The sequence below is a fragment of the Miniopterus schreibersii genome (assembly GCF_964146895.1).
Source record: "Miniopterus schreibersii genome assembly, chromosome: 16".
Lineage (NCBI taxonomy): Eukaryota > Metazoa > Chordata > Mammalia > Chiroptera > Miniopteridae > Miniopterus > Miniopterus schreibersii.
Genome location: NC_138116.1, coordinates 36,958,168 through 36,984,933, shown reverse-complemented (window position 1 = coordinate 36,984,933; position 26,766 = coordinate 36,958,168). Strand labels below are relative to the sequence as shown.

The 26,766-nt window shown below is 44.8% G+C and overlaps 2 protein-coding genes across 2 annotated transcripts in view; both read left to right on the top strand.

The window, feature by feature from the left end:
* The window catches only part of PIK3R6 (phosphoinositide-3-kinase regulatory subunit 6), a 46,536-nt gene extending 44,670 nt beyond the window's left edge, over positions 1-1,866 (top strand). Inside the window, exons 19-20 of the mRNA XM_081161953.1 lie at positions 579-691; positions 1,224-1,866. Coding sequence (XP_081018079.1) covers positions 579-691; positions 1,224-1,380 — 270 coding nt within the window. The 3' untranslated portion in view covers positions 1,381-1,866. The remainder of the gene's footprint in view (positions 1-578; positions 692-1,223) is intronic.
* Positions 1,867-4,723: 2,857 nt separating this feature from the next.
* Positions 4,724-6,655, top strand: MFSD6L (major facilitator superfamily domain containing 6 like). The gene has a single exon (XM_081161966.1). The coding sequence runs from the start codon at positions 4,735-4,737 to the stop codon at positions 6,514-6,516; it is 1,782 nt and encodes a 593-aa protein (XP_081018092.1). The 5' UTR covers positions 4,724-4,734; the 3' UTR covers positions 6,517-6,655.
* The last annotated feature ends 20,111 nt before the right edge of the window (positions 6,656-26,766 follow it).

Genomic DNA, 26,766 nt, shown 5'->3' with positions numbered 1-26,766 from the left:
CTGGAGGTTAGAGGGATGCCTGGGGGCTGCCTTCCTTTGGCCCTGGGTACTTTCTAGAGAAGCCACATAGGGCTTTGGGGTGCAGAAGACTGTGGAACACCTTGCCTTGGGTTCCCCATGCAGAGGGTGAATTCCTTCCACCCATGTTTGGCCCCAAGACAATTCCATGGTACAAACTGATAAGGCTTGATCTGAGTCTGGAGAGTAGGTGGCCTCTTTCTAGACCCTCTGCCTCTGTCCCAGGTAAATAATTTTGTATGTAATCCAACATGGAACCTGAGTCAGGACTTAGAGAATTCCATTCACAGCACGCCTGTCATATAGGAGGTGCTCGGGTAACTTGAGCCTGGCAAGCACCAGCCAGCATCCCGGGTTGTGTTCAGAATTAGGATGGCAGATTGGGATGAGAGCAGCCGAGAAGCCGTTTCTGCAGGATTGTCAATGCTCTGAGTCACTTGCAGGAAGAGAGCCAGGGACCCTATGTGCTGGACTGAAGAAATGCACCAGAGATCATGGTAGGAGAAATTGGCAGGGCCAACTGTCACAAAGGTGGTGCATGAGCTGTCTCTTTGTTGCAGACAGTGACAAACACCTTCCGCACGGCAAACGTCCAGATCCAGAGCCAGGACCAGAGGCTGCTGACACTGTGGCTGGACAAGGACCATCGGCGCACTTTCAGGGATGTGACCAGGTGAGGCTGGGCCCACCACCTCTTGGGCTGCATGTCCCATGGGGCAAACCTAAGCAGAAGCCAGCCCCTTCCACCTCCTGCCTCTAGCCTTGCCAGAGGCAGATCCTGAGACCAGGCAGGTGTCCCTGATGGGTGTGAACTTGGGCCACTGCCTTGTGACTTGAATCCAGGAAGAAAGGTAAATGAACTGCCAACTCTGGGTAGCTGAGATTCCTTCATGAACCCTCAGCCTGCAGCCCTCCTGATCCAATGCCCGGTACTGGCACTGCCCTCTTCAACACACACTCACCTACTGTGGCAGCTGTGCCCCAGTCCATGTGACCCTACTGGTCTCCCCTGGAGAGGTGTTTGGGTAAGGGAGGCATCCACAGTCACCCATGCAGGCATGCTCTCCTCTCCCAGTGTTCACCGTAGGCCACGGGTGCTCTTTCTTGTTCTGACGCTCTTCCCTCTGGGGAGCCCCCCACCTCTAAAATTCCTGGCAGATTTGACCCGAGATCGGTCTTCTGAGCTGGTCTCTTTCCACTCACAGATTCGAGGTTGCTCCCTGCCCAGAGCCATGTTCCGGGGCTCAGAAGTCCAAGACGCTATGGCTCAGTTCACACCAGCAGAAGGAGATGGAAACGACCAAAGCCATGCCCAAGCCCCTTCTAATGCCCATCAATACATTCTCCGGCATCGTCCAATGAGCCTGAAGGGGCAGTGGAGGCGCCAAGTCTGAGAGCTGCGGGCCCAAGGGAAGGATACACTACCCGACCAGTCCAATACTCACACCAATGGCCAGAGCAAGGCCAGGCTGCTCTGGACAGCTTCTGGCCCTGCCTAGGAGCCAGCGAGTGCCCGGAGCACAAGGTGGCTGGCCATGGGGGGTGATGGAGCAGGGCCCACATGAAGACCCAAGGATGGCCTGGGCAAAGCTGCACACACACAATGCCCAGCTCCTTGCACAGATGTCCGCTCCTTCCCACATCTCCCACTCAAGCTCCCCACCCAGCCCTTAAAAGCAAAGCAAGAGCTGCTGTTTTGGCCAGGGCCCTGTGTCCTGGGGGAAATGGGAAGTAGACAAAGGCAACTACACCTCCTCCCAAGTCTGCTCCCTTCCCTCACTCGAGCCTCTGCCCACCTCACCCATCCCAGATTCAATAAATGCACACTAAAGCACTTCTGCTTAATCTAACACCCAGCAATATTTGTATTTTTATAGCGACTGGGGGCAGGACTTAATCCGTCCTAATGAATCCGCTTGGGCCAGATCAGAGTCTTCTGGTGTGTTGTCTGCCTGACCACAAGCTGACTTAGGGACTCCTGAACAACACTGTCACAAAACAGAGGTGGGAATGCAGGCTAATTTCAGAGAAACCAGAGACTAGATATCAAAATTCTTGGCTTTTGAGTTCAAAAAATTCACACCCAGTGTAAAAATAGGGAAATCAGTGGCACAGAGCCTGTTCCCTCACCCCCAGGACTAGTTGTGGGGGGGTGGGGGGAAGTAATAGAGAACATAAAGGCTTGACTTGAGTCCATCCCTTTCACCAGGGTGGAGTCTCCAGGGATTGTGGGGTGGGGTAAAGGTGGAAGAAGCCCTTTTGCTTTTGGAGATCCAAGAGTAGAGGGGTTGGCTATTCATTTTTGGCCTCATTGCCCTGGGAATGGGGCAAGTCCCAGAGCACATTCTCCATGCCTGGAGGAACAGTGTAAGAAGGGCTACCTGGGGTGTCCAGGTAGATGGGCCCAAGGGCAGCCTTAGAGAGAGTTCCTGTGATGCCATGGGGCGTGGGAAGCAGGTCAGGTTTGCTCAGGTAGTCGAAAGCAATCAAGCCCAAGGAGCCTGACAGTAAAAGGGAAGAGATGCAGCTGTGAGTGGCATCTGATGGACACCAACATGGGGCAGTCTCTGCCCCGCAGCGGAGGTCAGCTCTGAACAGGTGGAGACTGATGAGTAGATGGATGTGAGACCCTCCACGGAACCCAGAGAGGAGCGGGACCAGGGACAGCCCACAATGTAACAGGTGGTTTTAAGCCTGAAGCGACTGATATCACTGAATTTAAGTGAGTTCACCTGGAGGTGGCTAGATTTTTGTTCTGCCATTAGGGTGATGTAAAGTGATTCATATCAATTTGGGCAATCATAGTTTCTAGGTTCTTTAAGCAAACAGTCTTTAGAATTAGGTGGGGCTCTGGGTCTCCCCCCCCCCAATAACCCCTCTACCAACTTGCAATGAAAGCAAGTTGTAGATCAAATTCTGCTATACACACACCACCCCTCAGCTCTTCCCCCAACCGAATTAGAGGCTCTAATCAAACCTGACACAGAAAGTGCACTGAGCCCGGCCGGGCGTGGCTCAGCGGTTGAGCGTCAACCTGGGATCCAGGCGATCAGGGTTTGATTCCCAGTCAGGGCACATGCCCAGTTGTGGGCTTGATCGATGACTCTCATCGTTGATGTTTCTTTCTCTCTCTCTCCCTCTCCTTTCCTCTCTCTGAAATCAATAAAGATATACTTAAAGAAAAGAAAGTGCACTGAATCAGTGGCTGGATACTGGACCATCTTGGAGTAAAGCCTATGTCACCGTTCCAAAGCGTGTGGGCCTCAGGAACACCTGGATTCTTACTCTTCACCAAGGGATGAAATGCTCCAGAAAAATTATATCCAATCGCTGTAACTTGGACACCACTAACTTCACCAGTGAAAATTTGCCAATATCTATCATGTTAATTAATGAAGTCACTTCTGTTGTTCTAAGATTGTTGAAGTGCTAGTAGTCACTGTCCCTGGAATGTCGCTTTTTAATCAAATGTTAGCTTATCTCCTCTGGACTGTGCACTCCCCAGCTGGACAGCTCAGGTGTAGATTAAAACCCTCCAATACATACACACTGTTTCGGGGTCTAGGATGGATGCCTGGGTGGGGAGTGGATGCCACTCTGAGACAGCCCTCAGTTGTCAAGCCCTCTCTGGGGATCGTCCCAGGTGAAGAAGATTGTGTCACCCAGTCCTGCCTGTTCCAGGGAGCGCTCCCACCCGTTGGGACAGTTCTAAGTCCCGGGATGAAAACAGCTGCCTTCCTGGAACTGTGGTTCTGATGGAGGTGGGCAGTGACCAAGATCAGTGATAAGAAACCCCTGGTGTGTGAGGCAGTAGGAGTGCAATGGGGAAAAATAAAGCAGGCCCGGCGGTTGAGCTTCGACCTAGGATCCAGGAGATCAGGGTTTGATTCCCGGTCAGGGCACATGTCCCGGTTGCAGGCTGGATCCCCAGTCAGGGGCGTAGGAGGCAGCAGATCAATGACTCTCTCAACCCTGATATTTCTATGTCTCTCTCCCTCTCCTTTCCTCTCTCTGAAATCAATAAAGATATACTTTTAAATAAATAAATAAATAAATAATAAATAAAGCAGGGCAGGGGAGGGCGCGAGTCTGGGGAAGGGGTGGGGTGGGGTATTTCGTGAGGGTGGGCGGGGCCCGTCCCTGACAGTAACGGGGTGGTTCTTGATTCAGGGGCTTTTGAGTCAAGACTTGAAGAGGAGGGAGGGGGCTCAGATCTTGACCTCCATTCTCACTCTCCGCCTCCCCGACAGTTTCAGGGACCTACCTCAGGTTGGCGAGCGACCCGAAACAGCGACGGGGCCCCCGGGGCTCAGCCTGGAGCGCACCCTGCAAGCCACCGGCCGCGCCCCCGCGCACCTGTACGGGCGGGCAGGTGCGCCGCGCGGCGCCCGCACTTCCACGAGCAGAGGAGGGCGCCGGGACCTCGCAGGTGCGGCCCGCAGGTGCGTCGGCCTCGCAGGTGCGCCGGCCCCGCCCCCGCCCCAGGTGCACCGCCCCTCAGGGCGGGGCCACTTCCGGGCCGGAGGCCGGACGTAGGGGCGGGGGGGCGGTTGACCCGGCGACCGGTTGCCGCGGGAGGCTGGAGGCGGGGTCCGCTCGCACCTCGGCGCGCGCCTCGCTCCCGGGCCGCGGCCGCGCCCGCCCCGCGCCCGCCCCGCGCCCGCCCCGCGCCCAGCTCCGCCCTCCGCCGCCCGGGTCCGACAGCGCGGGGCAGCCATGAGCGCCAACCCCCAGTGGGACATCAGCAGGGCGCTGGGAGTGGCCAGGCTCTTCCACTTGCTGTGTGGGCTGCGGGATGCCTGCGTGACCCCGTTTCTGACCCTCTACCTGAGGCAGCTGGGCCTGGCCGCGCCCTGGGTGGGCATCCTGGTGGGAACCCAGCACCTGGTCGCCGCCTTCTGGGCGCCCTTCTGCGCCTTCCTGGCCAAAAGCTACCAGAAAAGGAGGGTGCTTCTGATAGGCTCGCTGCTGGGCTCGGTGGGCGCCAGCCTGTCCATGGTGCTGGTGCCGCCGCTGGACAAAGACCTGGGGCACCGCTCCTGTCATGGCAGCCACCGCGGGACCCCCACAGCCCTGCCACCGGAGGCCGCACTGACCGGGAACTTCACCTCGGCCCAAGGGCCAGCCTCAAACCGCCCAGCCAAGAGGAGCGCTGGGATCAGGGACACTTCTGGCTTCAGAAAAGAACCAGCGGAAAGTGTCCAAGAACCTTTCAGTCACCTGCCCAGAAACTCTGAGGGCTCTGTTGAAGGAGCCAGGACCACGGCCGAAGTTCTCCATCCTGGCACTTCGGGGGTGAAAGATACTCCCTGGGAAGGTGCTTTTGGGGTGGTCAGTGCTGCCCTCCCTCTGCTTGCTGGGGGCACAGCGCTGGGAAGTCCAGCCAACTTCTCAGCAGCCAAGGGGAGCTCAGGGGCCCTCGGCCTCTCCTTGGAAGGGTTGCGATGGACTTTCATTCCCTGCTTCGTGTCCATGGTGTTCTGGGAGCTGCTGACAGCCCCTCAGGAGCAGGTGGCCGGTGACAGCCTGTTTGAATACCTGGATTTTGTGGACGCCACTGACCGTTACCGAAGCCTTTGGATCTGGAAGCTGCTGGGCACGTCGGCGGGCGTGTGCGGCATCGCAGCCTTGGTGGAGCAGCTGGACTGCTTCCTGAACACGAGTGGCCCCCGGGGCGTGGTGCACTTCTATGGCTACTCGCTGCTCAGCATCCTGGCTTTACTGGTGAGCACTGTTTTTCCCATCCCCATCGGCAGGTGCCGGGAGCCCAGCTACAAAACCAGCAAAGCACTGTCTCTGGTAGAGGGCGACCCCCGACTCATGCTCCTAGCCTTCACTGTCTTTCTGATAGGAGCCGCCACCAGCACAGTCCAGAACTTTCTGTTCTGGCACATGGAAGACCATGGGAGCAGCGAGCTGGTTATGGGTTTCTCGGTTGCCCTGGGCTTGCTGGGCGAAGTTCTACTTCATCCATTCAAAGCCACGTTGCTTAGGAAACTGTCCAGAGTGGGAACGGTGGGGCTGGGGCTGGGCTGCCTCTCAGGGCAGCTGCTGTACTACTCTTTCCTCTGGAGCTGGTGGTCTGTCCTCCCTGTTCAGATCCTGAGTGCTCTCAGCAATGGGGCTCTGTGGTGGGCGGTGGGGGCTTCAATAGAAGACCTCGCCACTCCTGGAATGGAGAGGCCTCTGAGTGCCATGTTCCGAGGCCACTTCTATGGAGGGGGAGCCAGCCTGGGCAGCTTTGTGGGGGGCTTCGTGGTGAGGCACTTCAGCCTGGCTGTGCTCTACCAGGCCAGCTGCGTGGTCCTTGTGCTCTGGCTGGCCCTGTTCCTGTCCATCCAGCCAAGACTGCCCCAGGAGCGGAAAATCAACTACTCAAAGCTGCTGATCGTGGAGGCAAGTGACACGAGCGACTCTGAGCAAGGGACGGAACGGGACTGGCTTGTGAAGGCTGGTCTGGAAAGGAGCCAAAGGACTGGGCAAAACTCAGCCTGCTGAGGGCAAAATCCACCAGTCCTGCCTAGGGGCCTAGAAAGCCCCAGGGAGAGAGAAAGCACGTCTGTGCTGAAGCCCCACAGGTTCATCTCATTGTATGACAGCAGTTCAAGTTTTTAAAAAATAATGGTGGAAAAATACATTTGCTAAGAAACAAGTTCCCTCTGTGTTCACTGTTTTGGTCCGTGAGGTTTGCGAGAGCTTTACTAGTACCGATCTGGTGCTGCTGATTTCAGCCCTGGCTGGAGTGCTCAAACTGGCAGTGCCAGGAAGGCCACGGGGACCTGCAGATTCCGGCAGCAGAGGGAGCAGCTGGCTTTGATGAGTCATGTACATTCCTATGGGTCCTAAAGGGCATGTGTCTGATCCTATTAAAGCCACGCTTGGGCCTGTAAGAACTGTAATGAAAACCAGAACTTTCCTCTCTCTCCCCACTGATGCACAGGTGCCCACGCTCGAACCCAGGTACTTAAGTTTCCAATAGGAGAATATTATGGAAATGTAATATGTGTCCAGGGAAGAGAGTGGAAGTTAACAGGTTTTCATTCTTACTCTCAAATGTGTGTGTCACCAGGGATAGGACCCTTAGAATTGTCTTCCATGCTTATGTCAGAGCAAAGGCAATTTTGTGTACCTTGGACCCGAGTTTTGCACACTTCACCTCACATCTGCTTTGATTAGGGTGTGGCAGCCTCTGTAGGGTTCAGATGCTGCAGGTCGTCCATGCTGCACCTGTGCCTAGTCATGTGGTGAGGTGCCTTTGCAAACCCTCCCCATATCCCAGGAAACGGTCCTTTATTCCAGGAACCAGCACCCGAAGCCCAATTCTTCTGTTATAATCAGGCAAGTATAGGACATTAGATTTAGAAGGGGCCTCATTTCACAAATGCAGAATGTCTTATAGCTGGAGAAGGGGGACACACACAGGAATGTCCACTGGGTCAGACATGGTTCTAGCAACTTTATTCTTTTAAAATTCTTCCTAACTAGCTTTAGGGTACAAATAGCCAACAAAAATAACTTCTACCTTAAATAATTAGGGATTCATTTGCCTCATATAAGAAGTCTGGAGGTAGGCAGTCCAGAGCTAGTACAGCCACTTAGCGATGCCCCTGGGGACCCAAATCTTTTCATCTCTCTGCTGCATCATCTTCAGCTTATAGGCATCCCTCCCATGAGTGTTCATGCACAACATGATGGCTGCTGCAACTCCAGCCCTCTCTTCCATGTCCCAGGCCGGAAGAAGAGGGCAAAGGGAACAACAGGGTTGAAAGCCTGTATTAGGAAAACAAAAACCTTCCCAGAAATCCTTAGCAGATTTGTATGAACTGCATCCTGTGGCCACCCTGAACTGCAAAAGAGCATGGGAGGTAGACTATTTTCTACTGGGCACATTTATACTCCAAGCAAAATCAGGGTCATACTAGAGAGAAAGGGGGGCTGGCAGTGTCTGGTAAGTATCAGATGTGGCACTCACATCAGGCTTGTCTTATTCCAAAGCCCATGTTCTTTTCTGCACAGCAAGCCTGCTTCCCACAGAAATGACTTTAGCAATCTAACCTCCCACAGCAACCCTAGGGATAAGTCAAATTTGTTCACTGCATTTTACAAACAAGAAAATGAAGCCTCAGAAAAGTCACACACTGGGTCATGGGCAAAAACAGCACCAGAGCCCTGATCTCCTTACCCCAAATTTAGTGCACTTTCTCCTTTGCCTGGCTGGCCACCAGCGTCAACTGAGGAGCATATCTGAAGAGACAGGTTCCTGGGGTCCATCAGAATCTCTCAGGTAGGGCCAGGAATCTGTATTTTTTATTGCAATCTCCAAGTGCTTCTATCAAGCACAAATCCACTTGGTTACCCTTTCCAGGCCAGCCTGTCTCACCACTCCTTCGCCGAATGCTTCTAGCATGCAGTGAAAGAATAATAGCTATTGAGTGGTTACTATATGCTAGACACTTTCGTAAACACTCCCCACGTACTAGCTCATTTAGTCCTAAATCTTAGGATGCAGCCATTATTACCATCTCCGATTTACAGATGACCAAACTGATGGCTAGGTAACCTGCTTGCAGTCACACAGCAAGTAGGTGTCAGAGCTGGGATTCAGATCCACCTGGTGGCACTGAAACCTGAAACTTTAATCACTATGCTCTATGGCCAAGACATTGAACAAAAGATGAAAAATTAAATATTAAGACTTAAGGCAGCAGTGAAATTTTCTGGATAGTAGATAGTATTTACTGTGTAGACAGAACATACAATAATACCAAAATACAAACACATGAGTCCCCCTAACATAAACAAGGGTACGAGGAAAGGGCTTGACTTAAGAAAAGAGTTAAGTCCAACCCGTGTGGCTCAGTGGCTGAGCATCGACCGAGGATCCAGGAGGTCGAGGTTTGATTCCCAGTCAGGACACATGCCCGGGCTTCGGGCTCGATCCCCAGCAAGGGGCATGCAGGAGGCAGCCGTTCAATTACTCTCTCATCATTGATGTTTCTCTCTCCCTCTCCCTTCCTCTCTCTAAAATCAGTAAAAATATTAAAAAAAGAAGAGAGTTAAGAAAGTAAGTGTGGTTTATCATGAAAAAGAAGAGGAGGAGCTGGAGGAAGAGACTGAGCAACATAATGGTTTAAGGATCTAAACAATTTTATGGGAAGGATGCTGAGAAATTTGTGGTTTGGGCTATTTACTATTTAACTATCTTCTATTTGTAAAGAATTAAATGCTACTTGTCATGGAAAACACAAGAATGAATCAAATATATAGCCCCCCACCCTCAAGAAGCTAATAGTCTAACTGGCAGATTTACTTCTATACATACACATGGACATAGGAAGCATGAGACACTGAAAAATGCCACACAAAGCAGCATTACAGGGGTTTAGGAAAGGCACCGGTCATTTCTGACTCAAGAACTAAAGGAAGATTTTGTGGAATTATATGGAAACTAAGCTTAAAGGTTAGTAAACCTACTCGGTAGAGAGAGAGTGGTAACTTGGGGAAGGGCATCTAGGCAGAAGTAAGAGCACAAGCAATGTTACAAAGGAGGGAAGCATGGGGTCTACTTGGAAAATAGCAAGAAATATCACTTGGTGGGAGCAAAGGATATGTGTAGGCAATGCCGAAAGGCAAGGCTGGAAAACTAGCTTAGGACAGGACCATGGAAGGTTTTGATTTGGTAGACTTTGGGTAGACCATGGAAGGTTCTGGACAGTGTCATGATAGGTGAGGACTGCACTGAGCTTTTTAAAAAAAAATAGTTAGCTTTATTGACATATAATAAATTGCACATATTTAAATTTGTGCAATTTGATAAGTTTTTTTAATAAACACTTTTTTATTGATTTTAGAGAGAAAGAGGGAAAGGGAGAGAGAGACATCGATTTGTTGTTCCATTTATTTATGCATTCATTGGTTGATTGCTATATGTGCCTGACTGGGGATCAAACCCACAACCTTGGTGTATTGGGACAGTGCTTTAACCAACTGAGCTACCCAGCCAGGGGATAAGTTTTTAACATGTTTATACATCTATGAAACCATCACCACAATCAACATAGTGAACATATACATCACCCCCCAGAAATTTCCCCCTGCCCCTTTGTAATCCCTCCTTTCCCCTCCCTCTGCCCAGCAGACAGCCACTGATCTGCTTCCTGTCACTACAAGAAATGAGTGACATTCTTTTGAGTTAATAAAGCTATTGTGATCCTCATAATCTGCGTGCCTTTTCCATACGAACTGTAAACCTACTTTTGCCTCCCCTGTATATATAGTAGTTTGCATTTTTAAAGACTATACTATGTACTCCTTTATGTCCAACTTCTTTCACTTGGCATGACTGCAATGACTTCTGACACCAACTACCGAGAGTTAGGCCATACTCTACAGCAGAGGTGGGGAACCTTTTTTCCGCCAAGGGCCATTTGGATATTTGTAACATCATTTGAGGGACATACAAAATTATCAACTTAAAAATTAGCCTGCTATATATGGTCAAACATGTCACTGAACTTATTAAATTTCGAGTCCTGTTTGCGGTTGCCTTGGCAGGGCCAGATCAAATGATTTCATGGACCGTTTACGGCCCTCGGGCTGGACATTCCCCACCCCTGCCCTACAGGTTAACAGCACACACTGCCCTCAGTTCAGACACCCTCGCTTCTGACTAACTGGCTACAGATTTGAAGGGGCCCACTCCCCACTCAGGTTCAAGAATTCACTAGAACCATTCACATGATTATAGTCAAAGGACACAAATCAGAACCAGCCAAAAAAAGAGATGCAGAGGGGGAGTTGTGGGAGGTCCCAAGTGTGAAGTGTCACATCCTGGTCCTGTGGAATCAGAATGCATCATGACACATGACAAGAGATGGAGTATTACCAACCAGGGAGACTCACCATGCTTTGGTGTCCATGTTTTTACTGGGCCTTCATTCTATAGCCTGATTCATTGAATCACTGCCTGGGACTCAAGCTTCAGGCCTCTTCTCCTCCCCATGAAGCAGCCTGTCAGGATATCCTGTGGCTCCAAGTCCCACATTTCTAACACGTGGTTGACCTTCCTGGCGTGGCCAGCCCCCATGCAGAGTCACCTCGTTCGCACAGTCACAGGTGTGGTCTGAGAGGCCCACCACGAGTAACGAAGACACTCATAACTCGGAAAAATCCCAAGGATTTAGGGGCTACCTCCCAAGAACCGGGGGCAAAGGCCAGCCAGAAGCTCTAACCAAAAACACATACACAAACAACAAGACTGGACAAGCTAAAGGTCATGTGAGACGTTCAAACAGTGAGAGTTTCATGAGGTCTGGGGCAGGTGCGATGGCCGAGGCTGGAAGTGCAGAGGACGCGCCCTGGGCATGAAGCCGGCGTGGCTGGGGCGCGGAACAAGGACCCGGGTCATGGAGACGGGCTGCGAGTTGTGGCTTTTACTCTGTTCACTAGCCAGCAGGTCAGTTAAGCTCCATAAAATCAAAACTAAATAAACGTTTAGTTCCCAGCCTCATGGCTATTAACAATATCAAGTTCTAATGTCTTGGTTCCAGCTACGAGAAAAGTAAATATTGAACGAGCGATTCACTTTTATTCTCAGGCTTACTTAACCATTGTTTCCCAAATTAGTTTTATACAACGCTCAATCCTAGTGGGGTAGGGGTGGGGGTTATGAAAAGAGGATTCTGTGGCTAATCGGTTTGGAAAATGATGTAAATTATTGTCACTTCTGAGAAAGTTACAATATACATTAGCAATTAAAGACCTGTTAGCTGTGTTGGACCCATAATTCCCCTTATATATCCAGTACCACAACTTTCTTCTCGGTAACACCGACCACAATCCTGCAGAGCTAACATTCCCAAGAGACTTTGGAAACACCAACGTTGGTACTTTTCTGTGTGACCTTGTCAACTCAGCAGTCAGTGCTCAGTGGCAAATCTAGGCTCCCACACCCGACTGGCAGGAGTCCTGAGTGTTCCTGCTGAGAACTTGACAAAGCTTAGCTCACTAAGTCAGCACAGCTCATTGCACAGGTGAAGTAACTAAGGTTCCAAGAGGTTAGGGTTCAAAACCAGGTCCTTTGAGCCTGCCATCTCTCTCTCTCTCTCTCTCTCTCTCTCTCTCTCTCTCTCTCTCTCTCTCCTCCCTCTTCCCTTTCCCCCCTCAAGTGCACAGAAGAAAGGCCACATGAGGACTGGTGGGAAGGCAGATGTCTTAAAAGCAAGGAAGAGAGGCCTCATCAGAAATTGCATTTGCCACCCATCCAGAGTGGCTCAGCGGCTGAGCATTGACCTAAGATTCAGGAGATCGTGTTTCGATTCCCTGTCAGGGCACATGCCCGAGTTTCAGGCTCGATCCCCAGTGGGGGGCGTGCAGGAGGCAGCTGATCGATGACTCTCTCACCATTGATGTTTCTGTCTCTCCCTCTCTCCCTTCCTCTCTCTGAAATCAAATTTTTAAAAAAAAGAAAGAAAAGAAATTGCATTTACTGGCACCTTGATCATGGACTTCTGGCCTCCAGAACTGTGAGAGAAATAAACCACCCAGCCTGTGGTGTTTTGTTATGGCAGCTCAAGAAGACTAATACAGTATGCAAAGGAGTTTTAGAGGTGGAATCAGTAACATAGGCCCTGTTATTTGAACATAGGCCCTGTTATCCAATTATTTGATTGGATAAAGCAGTAGAGAGTTAAGGAAGGAGATACCAAGGAGATATCAAGGAGATATCAAGGAGATATCAAGGGTCACAGGTGATTTTACAGTTTTGAATCCATATGATGAGGGAGAAAGTCTGTAGAAATGGCAGAATTCAGAATGGCTGAAAACCAATGCATAGATCATAAAAATGAAAGACAGTACAGCAAAAGCATTACTCCTAATCCTGCTAGCTCCCTTCCTGCAATCGCTGGCTGTCACTAAGACCACAGAAATCGCTGTTTGGTGACACTTGTGACGTGGAGAAGAGCAGAAGGTGTTCCCAATATCCAGAGGCTTTTCATAGCCATGTTTATGAAGCTTTACTCTCTTTTTAAGCCTGGCTGGGGGATAGCTTGGAGACAAGAGTTTGGACAGGACTGAAGTTCTTTTCCATCCTGGAGCCTGTGGTCTGTGACAGGAACATGATGTGGTGTGGTGTCTTCTACTACAAAGTAAGTTTAAGATAAAACCCCTTGAGCAAATCACCTACCCCCTGGGTCTCAGCTTCCAAGTCTGAAAAATAAGGGCCATGGCCTCCATGAGCTTCCCAATTTGTGCTGCTCAGCTGTGGCACGATTCCTTTCTTTGAGCAGCCCAGGTGTTTCCTCCTGAGGTGACAGACCACGTTGACGCTGCCATGGCCACTCTGCCTCGGCCCTTCTCACCTGAGAGTAGCACAGCCTCCTGGAAGCCGAGGGATGACAGGGCACTGGATGACTGCTCATTTCCTTCCCTGAACCTGGCACTAAGCCCTGGTCTGGTGTGCAATGTGGCCACATTGAGCCCCAAACCCCAGCCCCACCTACCCTCAAAGCCAGGGCCCAGGGGCTGGTGGGAAGAACCAGAGGGTCAATCTGTGGGGACTGGAATTGCAGGCCTATGGGTGGGGGGCTCCAGCGTGGGGTCTGTAGTGGAAGGGGGAGGTCTGGGTAGGCACCATCTGTATGGGGAACTCATTCCTGGTGGCTTCCAACTTTCCACTCCTTCCCCACAGTTAGCTCCTGTCAACCATCACAGGCCGCAGCCTTGGATCCTGCATCCCCTCTGCCCTTTGCAAGGAGTGAGGGTTCCCTCTTGGGCCTGAAAAGCCATTGTCTACCTCTACATGGGGCCATAAAGTGGGACTGAAGAGGACTTCCGAGAGCAAACGAAGACAAGAAGAGAGGGGAGGGAGGGGTTCCACCAGCAGTTCAGAAACTTTCCACTAGGAGGTGCCAAACACACTGGGAAAACTCCCCAGAGGCTTCTTTGGGCTGATGGGGCCTGGGGCCTTTCCCAAAGCTCCAGGTCAGGCTGAGGCTGGCCGGCTCCCTGAAGACGCTTTAGCTCTTGGAACTACAGAAAAACCCAGGGATCGGGTGCCAATTGCTGAGCTGGCTTTGTGTGAGAGGAGGTGTGTCCAGGAGAGGGGCTGGGATAAAGGGGAGAGTTGCAAGGGTTTGCATTGGACTCGGCCAGTAAAAAACACAGGTGCCAACGGCTGTCCCAGCCCAGAGCAGCCCCAGGCATTTCTTCCTGAGGAGACGGGCTACCCTAATGCTGTCTTAGCCTTGGTCAGGGTAGGAAGGAGTTGGTGTAAGTGTGAAAGAAACAGGAGAAATGACTACATATTCCACTTGAGTCTCCTAGGACCAATGAGGGGCCACGTGGGGTCAGAGCCACAACAATAACATCCGTTTCACAGTCTTCACCTCCTGGTCCTCACTTCCCTCCCCCTTCCAGCACTGGCTGCACGAGTCTCACTAATTTATACCTGGCTGCCTGCAGGGAGGGCCCCTGCTTGTTTGCAAATAAGTCTGATCTCACCAGGCCTTCACCAGGCCCCCATTCCCAATGAAAAAGGATGGGAGGACTTGTCACGGGAGACCTGCAAAAATATCCTGACACCCTCTGATGTCACCATGTTACAATCTCTTCCTTTTTCGGGAGGCAGATGGCATCAACAGACAATCCTATTTTTCTTGGCAAGTTACATCAAAATCTGGTGTCCTTTTCCAAGAAAAAGGGGCTATCCTTCCAGAAGGAGAGACTCTAACACGTGCTTTTGCTTAGAGGTTGCCCCGACTGGCTTCGAGGTTTCTGCTGGAGCCCAGCGAGAAGCTCGCCCTCGGTGGGACAGATCAGGTAAGAGGTCCACTGAGCCTGCCTTAGCCGAGGCCCGAGGGCTGTGAGCAGGGCCGCCAGGGGCCGCCACTCCCAGGAAAGCTGCGAGAAAGATCTGCACCCCCCGGCCGCCTTGCCTCTGAGCCCCTCTGTGAACCGAAGCACCCCTGGCTGGGTCTATCCCTGGGACCAATGAGCCAAACCAACTCAGGGACTCAGAATGCTTGCACATTTGAAGAAGCCTTTCCTTCCATAGAGGGCCAGAGGTAGTGTGGTAATGTCTAAATTTTGCTTAGCATTGTCTTGGATAGGTACTAAAAAAGCATTTAGAAAACAAAATATTTTTTTTAATAACTCTGTTAATTGGTGCCCAGAAATCTTTGTCTCGTTGCAACCAAAGGAATCTAAGTAAGAACAAGTTGGGAGAGAAGAGCCACCAGGTGCCACTACTTACTACATTCACACTGGGGCCCACCACCCCCATCATGACCACCACCAATGGAAATGAGTGATGGGGCTCACAGGTACAGGACAGACTGCAAAGGGACAGGTCTAGCATCAAAGGAAACAAGAAAGCAAAAGGAAACCTATAGAATGGGAGAAAATATTTGCAAATATACATTTGACAAGGGGTTAATATCCAGAATATATAAAGAACTCCTACAACTTAACAACAAAAAACAAACAAGCCAGTTTTTACAACAGGCAAAGCACTTGAATAGACTTTTCTCCAAAGAAGACATACCAGTGGCCAACAAACACATAAAAAGATACTTCACATTCCTAATTATTAGGGAAATGCAAACCAAAACCACAATGAGATACCAACTCACACCCATCAGGGTGGCTAATATTAAAAAGAACAAGGGTTGACAAAGATGTGGAGAAATTGGGAACTTGGGAACTGTTTGGAGGGAATGAAAAATGGTGCAGCCATTGTGGAAAAACAGTACAATGGTACCTAAAAAAATTGAAAATAGAACTACCATATGACCCAGTAATGCCACTTCTGGGTATATACCCCCCAAAATTGAAAGCAGGGGCTGGAAGAGATATTTGTAAGCCCGTGTTCATAGCAGCAGCATTCACAATAAGTAAAAGGTAGAAGCAACCCAAGTGTCCATTGACAGGTGAATGGATAAACAGGTGGGATATATACATAGAATGGAATATTATTAAACCTTAAAAAGGAAGGAAATGGTGACACATGCTCCAACGTGGATGAACCTTGCGAACATTATGCTAAGCAAAAACCGCCAGTTTCAAAAAGACCAACACTGCATGATTTCACTTGTATGAATGTGGCACCTAGAGTAGTAAGCACAGAGACGGAAAGGAGGATGGTGGTTGCCAGGGGCTAGAGGGAGGGGGAATGGGAAGCTATTTAATAAGTATAGACTTTTACTTTTACAAGACAAAAAAGAATTCTGGAGATTGGTTGCATAAGAATGTGAATGTACTTAACACTACTGCACCATACACTTTAAAATGTGTTAAGATGGTAAATTTTTGTGTATCTTACCACAATTAAATATTTTTTTTACAATAAAAGAGGCAGGCCTAACGGAGGAAGGCCCCGGCTTTGCCTGTTTGGCTCTTGGAGCTGAGGGTTCTGGGATTCCCAGCCCTGAACTGTTAGCGCTAAGAAAGGTGGCGATCTCACTGGAGGAGGGGAGGCGCACCATTCACTCAGCAAAGCAGCTGCTCCTCTCCAGCTACCAAGGCCTTAGCAAGGCCCGAGCTGGCAGGGCCAGGAGAGCCCGCCTCCCTCACCCCTCACCCCTCACCCGAGGGGTTCAAAGTGTTCAGAAAACGAAGAAATTGCAGCCCTGCTAGATGTATCTCCAGGCCTGTGAGCAAGGATAATGCCTTGCATTTTCAACAGTGTTTTCCTCCCAAGGTTTTCTAGTTGTGATTTGTGACCTTTGCTTCCAACTACAGTTTTAACCAAGGTTAAATCGAAGTATTTCCACAATATCCTTCGTCCAGTTTTCCATCAGGTTTCCTGTTTTTTTCCTTGTCATTCTGCAGGAATATCGTACGTATTCTAAATATTAATCCTTGGTTGATTTTCATGCTGGAAAAATCTTTGTCCAGTCTGTTACCCATCTGCTAACTTTGCCTCTGGTACCCTTTTTTGAATAGGAGTCCTAGATTTTAATGTAATTAAACCTTACCATTTTTCCCCTCAAAATTTGTTTCAAGGATCTTATTTATGAATCTTTCTTACTACACCCCACTCCCAGGTTACAAAGATGTTCTGCATTTTTCAATAATAGTTTCATAGTTTTAATCTCTCACGTTTAAGCCTTTAATCTATTTGGGGTTTCTTCCACATATGCTTAAGATAGAGATCCACCTTTATATTTCTCCAGTTAGCCAATTTCTAAAATACCATAGACGGAATAACCCACCCTTTCCTCCACTGATTTGTGGCACTGCCTCTGTATACCCAGGTCTGCTTTTGCATTCTCTACTTGGTGTCGTTAATCTATTTGTTCCTGCACTAATGTCATGCTGTTGTTAGCACTTGGCTTTTAATAGGTCTCGATACTTAGTAAGGTGAGTCCCTTCTTTGCTCTTCTTCAAGCTTCATTCTTCATTGTAAATTTTAGAATAATTTTGTCACCATTCCCTGAAAAAAACCTGGAATTATTGGAATTGCATAGAATGTGTGCATTGATTTGGAGGAATTTGGCATCTTTACACTGTTCAGTCACCTTATGTATGAGTATGGTACATCGCTCCATTTATTCAGGTCTTCTTTATGTCCTTTAATAGAGTTTTAAATTATACTCCATAACGATCACATGTTGTTTTCGTTATATAAGGTCCGAAATACTTGATAGTTTTTAATGCTACCGAGAAAGGCTATTTTACTTTCTCTTATATTTTTTAATTGGTTATTGACTATTGCTAGTCAAAACAAACCCTATTGGTTTCAGTATGCTGGGCACAATCTCCAGCTATCTTGTTAAACCCTTTTTTAGTTTTACGTCTCTTGACTATGTAAATGAGCACATTATCTGCAAATAATAACAGTTTTGTCTTTACCCTCCTGGCACTTGAATCTTTTGCTGGGATTGGTGTTGGTGATGCTCATCATCTTAGTGTGTTAGCGAGTATTTCTAATACCATATTCAACAGTAGTGGAAAGTAACCATTTTTGTTTTGTTCCAAGCCTTAAAAAGATGCATTTGAAGTTTTAAATATAATGTTGGCTGAAAGTTTTATTAAGCAAAAGAAGTTCTCTTGTCTTCCTAGTTTTCATGACATTTTCATCTTAAACTTTATTAAGAATTTCCTGCATCTATTGAGATCCTGTGATTTTCTTCTCTAGTCCATTTACATGGAGAATTTTATATTCATATGCTTTTGATTTTTAAATAACATGAATCCTAAGATAAACCCTACTTAATCCTGATAAACTATATTTTTTAAAATATACTTTTGGATTTGGCTGGCCAATATTTTTTTAAAGATTTTTTTCATTAATGTCCACTTTGTTTTCTTTCCTTTCATTTTCTTAACAAGTATGGTCATTATGGTTATACTAATACTTTAATATTGACTATTTTATGGAAAAACGTATGTAAAATAAGGCTTATTTGTTCAACAAATTGTAACACTGGTTGTGCCTGGAGGCTAATAGAACATGTTTTCTCGTATATAAGAAAACTTAGTCTATGAGTGTTTATACTGTTTTCTATTTATTCATATGACATTTTACATTTTTTTCTGAAAATTTATGCTCTTTACCTAAGTTTTCCAATGCACTGGGTATATAGTTGTTGAGGCAAAAACCGCTGCTTGCCTACCCAATATCCATTCTTCTCTCTTTACCCAAATTGTGTTCCTAACCATTATATTCAAGTAAAAAGCTTGGTTACCTTCCCAGATCCCTTGCAGGTGGGAATCTGCATTTTACCACTACCATTACCACTATTACTCAAAGCAAAAACTTTCCCAGAGATAGGCTCCACCTCCTACAGAGGCTCATCCCCTCCTCTCCCCCTTTCCTTAAGGAAAAACAGCCCTCTTGAAACCCTAAGTTGATGAGCATGAACAAGAAAAGCCCATAGTTACCTGAAGAGTCTTTTTTGCTTAGGTATGCTCATCAGAAGTTTGTGGAGTATCTTCAAAGGGCCTATTTTTAGTTTTGTTCATTTATCATTTGTAGTTCTCTCCTTTCACTTCTGCCTTTATGCTACTTACTTCCTCATTTTTTGTGAGCTCGCTCTATTGCTCCTTTTCTTTTCTTATCTTTTTTGCTTCTTGAGTTACACACTTGGTTCTTCGCTTCTCAGGATTTCTAATTTTCCAATAAATGTAGTCAAAATTTTTAATTTCCCTTATGTATTGCTTTAGCGCACATCTTGACATTGTAACTCAGCACAAACTTTGGCATTGTAATTCCGTCCTAAGTACCTCGTAATTTCCTTTGTCATTTCTTCTTTAGCCCAAAGGTAATTTAATTTTTTCCCAAGAATATGGGATTTTTAAGTGTTCTCTTTTTATTGAATTCTAACTTTATTTCATTATGGTTTGAAATTGTTCTTTGTGATTTGTGAATATTTCCTGTGCTAGTTAAAAAGAGGTATGTGTGTGTGCACATATTTTAGTTCAAGACTATTAATTGGGTTAGTCAAACATTCTATTCTGCTATTTTTGTTCTGCTTGATGTATCACATTCTGGAAAAGTCGTGTTAAATCTCCAAATATAATTTGGGATATATCCATTTCCCCCATTTCAGCTGCTTGTTGTTTTATATATTTTGAGTCTACATTGCCGAGTCCATGTATATTTATGGTTACGTCTTTTTTATTTATTATTCCTTATAGTATATAACATTTCTATTTGTTGCTTATGTTATTTTTCACCCTAAATTTATTTTTTCTTCTAATACTAAACTTGTTAAAACTAAAGTTTAAAAGTAAGCCCTGGAGAACTAGAAAACCACAGGGAACTTTGAACTTTGAACTTCTTTCTTTTATAATATGGTTAATAAAATAATATTAAATAAAATATTAAGTAAACATATTTAATATTAAATATTTAATATTAAAGTAATTTAAATAATAAGTTTTTTTAGCCTTTTATTTTCCAGTTTTGCTTAAATGAGCTCTTGCTATCAATATATTATTGCATTTTATTTTTTATAGCCAATCAAAGAGTATCTGCATTTTTATTTATGGTTTAATTCATCTCGTTTAATTAGTGTTATTTCAGGAATTCTTTCCGCTACCTCATTTTGTATTTTCCATTTACTCTACTTTCTTTCTTCTCTTTTACATCTTTGGAATAGTCCAAAATGTCCTTTTTCTCATGAAAAGTTTGGATTTCTACTTTCCATTGACGAGATCAAATTATTCTTTCAAAAACAATACATCCCGTCTATACTCTTCTCGTGGTTAACCTAACTTATTGTGACCCTTACATACATCTATATTTTCCCTTCAACAGGACAAGTACTCCAGCATACTTCCATAACCCTCCAGCCTTTCCTCTTTTCATCAGCTCCCCATGCTCCTTCCTAGCCATGCTTCTACTCTATGACTTTATTTCTGAATCAGCTATAATATATATATATATTTCTTCCATGATAGAAGCATTGCTAAATGAGGTAACATCACACTTTTCTAAGCTATGTCCTGCACTTTACTTTGTGTGCTTCATTGCTTCTTCCTGGATGGACTTCCCACTTACTGAGGTACTTCTCTTCTTAAAATGCTTTCAAGGGAGATCAACTTTTGAATGGTGAAGTGAGGATCTTGGTGAACCACTCTACCATAAAAACAACAAAAGCACTGGCAAAACAACTTAAATCAACCGTTTCAGAACTCTGGACATGTATCAAAGCCACTGAATGAACTGCAAACCATCTATCAAAGAGAAACTACTAAGCGTCAATAAGACAGTGGTGTTTGTGGAATTGAAACGTGGGCCTATTCCCATCCTCTTCTCCCTCCCCATATTGGTGGCCTAATAGCTAAGAAAAGTCAGCAGTCTCAAAGCTAATGGAGAACATTGACCTCTTTTGGTGTTATGTTAAAAGCCCCATCCCTAGAGCACAAGTCAATATTTGTCTAAATTAGCAGCTACCAGGAAAATATCCATTCCCAAGGTGTGGTGGCTATGTGATTTGACTCACAGTGGGAGGGGGTGGGGTGAGTGGAGGAACCTTCCCTAGGGCATTACAAAAACAATAGCAATCTGCTGGCAATCCTTAATCTGCCTAAGGCTGTGATTTTGGTTGGAGCAAACAAGAGCAAAAGTTTAAAAGTAAGCCCTGGAGAACTAGAAAACCACAGGGAACTTTGAAAAGCTCCAACATATTCTTGGGGATCTAGAAGGCTGCACACATATGCATGCTTGGAAAAGACCTTGGAAAGAAGGGGCCAGTCACTCACCTCTGGCTGACCTTCAGGCCCTGTGCACTTAGCAATTGAAAGCTAAGGCTCTTCAGGTATTCAAACTGCCTGAAGTTTGAATGTGTACCTTCAGACATAGCTCCCCTTGTCAAAGGGTAGAAGACACAAAGACATTTTAAAAAGACTTGAGACCAATCATTGCCTCACCACTAAATTATACTGAACTATGAGTGAACCTTAGAAACCAGACTTAAAAATAAGGACTTAAAAAAAAGAAGCTAGCAGAGAACTCAAGGGTTTCTCACTGCAGAGAATATAGAATATAGAGAATTAATTCAGGAAAGTCATTAAACAAATAAGCAGCAACAAGAAACACAATAACAAAATGCAGCAACAACAACAAACCTGGGGAGAGAGAATCTGATTTCAAGTTGTTACAATATATTATGTTAAGCATTTAATTTGGACAAAATTTACAAGATCTGTAAAGAAACAGAAAAGTTTGCTGCATACCCTGTAAAATAAGTAGCCAACAGAAAATATTTCTGAGAGGGCAAGGATGTTTAAGTTAGTAGACAAAGACTTTAAATCAGTTGTTAGAAATAAGTTTTTAAAAACTAAAGGATACCATGTCTAAAAATTAAAGGAGCCCAGCCAGTGTGACTCAGTGGTTGAGTATCGACTCATGAACCAGAATGTCACTGTTTGATTCCCGGTCAGGGCACATGCCTGGAGGGGGCACTTTAGGAAACAGCTGATCAATGATTCTCTCTCATTATTGATGTTTCTATCTCTCTCTCCCTCTCCCTTCCTCTCTGAAAGCAATAAAAACATATTAATAAAATAAAAATGAAAGGAAATTATGATAACAATGTCTCACCAAGTAGAGAAAATATTAACAAACAATAGAAACCACAAAAAAGAATCAAGTAGGAATTCTGGAATTAAAAAGTACAACTGCTAAAATGAAAAATCCACTAAAGGGGCTCAATAACAAAATTAGATTATCAGAAGAAAGAATCAACAAACTTGAAGATAGATTAATAGAGAGATTATCCAGTGTAAGGAAAAAGATAAAGAAAAATGAACAGAGCCTCAGATACCTATAGAATACCATAAAGCATACCAATATACACCTAACAAGAGCCCCAGAAGAAGAAAAAAATAGGGAGAATAAAGAATATTTGAAAAAAATGTGACTAAGAACTTCCCAAACTTGATGAAAACAATGTATTCATCCAGGAAGCTTAACAAACTCCAAGTAGAGTAATTTAAAATAACATCACAGTCCAACTGGTAAGAGTCAAAGACAGAGAAAATCTTGAAAGCAGCAAGAAGAAAACAATTTGCATTGGACCAGGAAGCCTCAATAAGATTAACAGCTGACTGCTTAGCAGAAATGATAAAAGCAGAAGACAGTGAAATGACATCTTCAAAGTGTTGAAAGACACGGACTATCAATCAAGAACTCTATACCTAGTGCCCCGGCTGGCATAGCTCAATAGTTAGAGCATCGGCCTGTGGACCAAAGTGTGGCAGGTTCGTTCCCCAGCCCCAGTCAGGGTGCATGCAGGAGGCAACCAATTGATGTCTCTCTCTCACATTGATGTTTCTCTCTCCCTCTCTCTCCCCCCTCCCTTCCACTCTCTAAAAAAATCAATGGAAAAAATATCCTCAGGTGAGGATTGACAAAAATTTTAAAAAAACAAAAAACTCCATACCTACCAAAACTCTCCTTCAAAAATGAAGGCAAAATTAAGACATTTCTAGATAAACAAAAACAGAGAACTTGCCACTAATAGACCTTCCCAGAAATATTAATGGGAGTCCTTCAGGCTGAAATAAAAGGACATTAGATAGTAACTTGAACCCACATGAAGAAATAAAGAACACTAGTAAAGGTAACTATATAGATAAATATAAAAGACAGTATAAATATATTTGTTATAATTATTTTTCTCCTATCTGATTTAATAACAACTGCATAAGGCAATAATTATAAAACTGTACTGTAATAAGAACTTTTAAAAAGGCTAGCAGAGGGCTTATAATGTATCAAGATATAACATGTATGACAATAATAGCACAAAGAAGGAGGAATGGAAAGGAGGTGTATTGGAGCAAAGTTTTGTAGATTATTGAAATTAAGTTAATATCTACCCAAACCAGATTGTTTTAAATTAAAATGCTAATTGTAATACCAAGGTTAACCACTAAGAAAATAGTTTGTTAAATGGTTTCCCAGAAGATCCTGATATGGTAAGCTTTTTGAGAATTTATGTGCCTAACAATATTTTTAATTCATGGTCACATTTTAATAGTAGGTAAGATGCATTAAAAATTCTAGAATTTGAGAAGTCTTTGTCCTTAAGTTTTTGGGGTTTTTTTAATGTTTTTATTGATTTTAGAGAGGGGAAGGAAGAGGGAGAGAAAGAGAGAAACATCAATGATGAGACAGAATCATCGATCGGCTGTCTCTTGCACGCCTCTCCGCTGGGAATCGAGCCCGCAACCTAGGCATGTGTCCTGACCGGGAATTGAACTGTGACCTCTTGGTTCATAGGTCAGCACTCTAAGCCATGCCAGCGGGCTGTCCTTAAGTCTTTTGAAAATACTACTCTATTATTATACTGCATCCAGTTTCACATTAAGAAGTCTCATATCAACATATTTCTTGTTACTTGTAGGTGATCTGCTTTTTCTCTGGAAGGTTTTAGAATTTTTTCTTTCAATAAGAACAACGAATAATAATAAAATGCCTAGGAATAAACTTAGCAACAAATGTACATGACCCATATAAAGAAAACTTTAAGATTTTGTTGAAGGACAAACATGAAAAGACTAACAAATGAAAAAGCATATCATGTTTTTTGATTGGTAAATTCAACGTCACGAAGATGTCGATTTTCTCTACATTAATTTATACATTTAATGCAATCTCAATAAAAGTACTAACTAGGTCTTATTGTTTCATTGATTGTTTTATTTGGAACTAGAAAATCTGATTCTAAAGTTTATATGTGAAAATAAACAATAACTATGAAGACTGAAAAAGTAGCACAATGGGAGGATGCCAGCTCTAAAAGATGTAAACAAACACATTTAAAGTCTCAATATAAAGACATGTGAATGGACAGACCAACTGAACAGAAAATGTTCATGAAGAAAAGTTGGACTAGTCAATAAATGGTTTGGACAACTATCAGAAGGGGGAGAAAGCTGGATTTTACCTCATACCTACCTCACAAGATAAATTCCAATTGGCTTAAAGATAAAACTGTAAAAATTAAAACCACAAAAGTAGAAGAATTCCTTAATAGCCTTGCAATAGGAAGTCTCTCTATGACTCAAAATCCAGAAGCCATAAAAATATTAATGTATTTGATAAAAATAAAAATAAATTTTATGAAAAAAAAAACATCATAAATCAAAAAACCAAAGACAAACTAGAAACAATATTTGCAACTCCTTTCATGTACAAAAAGGTTTTCTCCCTACAAATCTACAAACCTATAAGGAAAAGACCCACAAATACAATAGATGGATAGGAAAACATTAACACAGGCAGTTCATAGAAAAGGAAATACAAAGAGATTGGCCCTGCAACCCCACTTCTTAGAAATTATCCTACAGATACACTATGTGAAATTATACTTATACTGTTTTTTACTGCAAAAAAATGGAAATAACCCAAATGTCCATCGATGAGAGACCAGTTAAGGTATGGTATATACAATTAAACATCATACAATTAAAAGCAGCCCTTTATATATTGATATGGAAAATACCTAATATATATTCAATTAAAAATTCAAAGGGGAAGAAGTGTCTATGTGCCACCTTTTGTATAAAAAAAGAAAAAAAAGAATGTATTCATGTCTGCTTGTATTTGCATAAAGAAACTGAAAAATACACAAAAAGTAATGAAAGTGATGATATTCGGGGAAGGAGTGAGAATTGAGTGGATGAAAGAAGAAATGGAAGTTGGACTTTTCACTGTACACCTCTTTTTTTGGATTTTTTTGAACCATGACAATGAATTACCTGTTTAAAATTAAAAATTAAATTAAAAATACTTTTGTATTTTTTTCTATATTCTTAAATTTCACTGTAACATATCAAGGTATGGTTGGGTTTTTTTTGTAGATAAGAACTTTTTTCAATTAGAGGTCTCTTCTAGAAATTCTTGGTCATTTTTCTCTTCAAATATTTCATTTTCTCCATTTTTTCTCCTTATGAAATTTCTATTGTTACTTAGATGTTCCAATTTTTACTTCAATCTTCTGTACCTTACCTTTCCTTCTTTCTTTATCTCTTTCTGATGCCTCTGGGAGAGTTTCTAAAAATGGCCTTCGGTTCACTAATTATTCTTTGTTTATATCCATCCTGACATTTAATGCATCCATTGAGATAGTTCACTCAGTTTTCACATTCAGTATGTCAATCAAATATGTTCATCATTTTTGCCTGTTTCTGGCTTCGTGTTTCCAGTATCTTCTCTGGCCCAGCCAGCGTGGCTCAGCGTTTGAACATAGACCTGCGATCGAGGAAATCTGGGTTCGATTCCCCGTCAGGGCTCGTGCCCGGGCTGCGGGAGAATCAGTGACTCTCTCTCATCATTGATGCTTCTGTCTCTCCCTCTCCCTTCCTCTCTTTGAAATCAATAAAAATATATTTTTAAAAATATATATCTTCTCTCATCTCTCTGAGGATATTTTTTCTGTTTATTTTAAACTCTTGTTCCTTTAACCTGTTAGTTCTGCCTCCTTCGGCGCAGGTTCTTCAGTCCGTTGCCTCTCTTCTCTAACAGTTGCCCTCCTCACGCACCACATTACAGTGGAACCTGGGTTCTCAAATGTAACTTGTTCCAGAAGGCTGTTCGAAACCAAATCATTTTTTCCCATTAGAAATAATGCCAATTGAATTAATCCCTTCCAGACACCCCAAAAGCAAAAAACAAAAAATGAAAACAAAAAAAACAAAAACAAAAACCATGAAGATATTCACAGCACAGTTTCCTGAGATGGTAACATCAAGAGGTTTAGCGGTAAACTGACTCATACTCACGCATTCTCTCCTTCGTTTGTCTCCTGAGAGATGTGTGACTGATCATACAGGTATGAGCATGAAAGGGTTGTCAGGTGGGAACCGAAGTTTTGTTAGACAACCAAGACACCCCCACCCCCCTACAAACAACCTGATCAAGAACCGAATTGTTCGAAATGGTAGACATTTGAGAGCTGAGGTTTGACTGTTTTTTTTGTCATGAGCTCACGTCACCTTGAGCCCCCCGGCTGCCTTGGCTGGCCACGTGTACTTGAGCAGTCAGAGAGTCTCTGGGGTTGCTGTCTGAGAGCAACCACTCCCCTTTGCCCCTCCCAACCAGGCAATGCTGTCACTCAGTAAATCTTCTGGAACCTTCTCCCCAGACATTGTCCTTTTCTAGAGGCTGCCTCCCTCTGAGTGCCCTGTATCTGCCTCAGTGCTGTTTTCCTCTCATCCCACTGCTGTGGGCTGGCATTAAGTTGGCACTGGGCCAATGCTGTTTTCTTGCTGCGCATGGCAATAGGGCAGGGG

Excerpts from the sequence above, each read along its gene's own strand:
- MFSD6L (XM_081161966.1), top strand. The coding sequence starts at position 4,735 with ATGAGCGCCAACCCCCAGTGGGACATCAGCAGGGCGCTGGGAGTGGCC.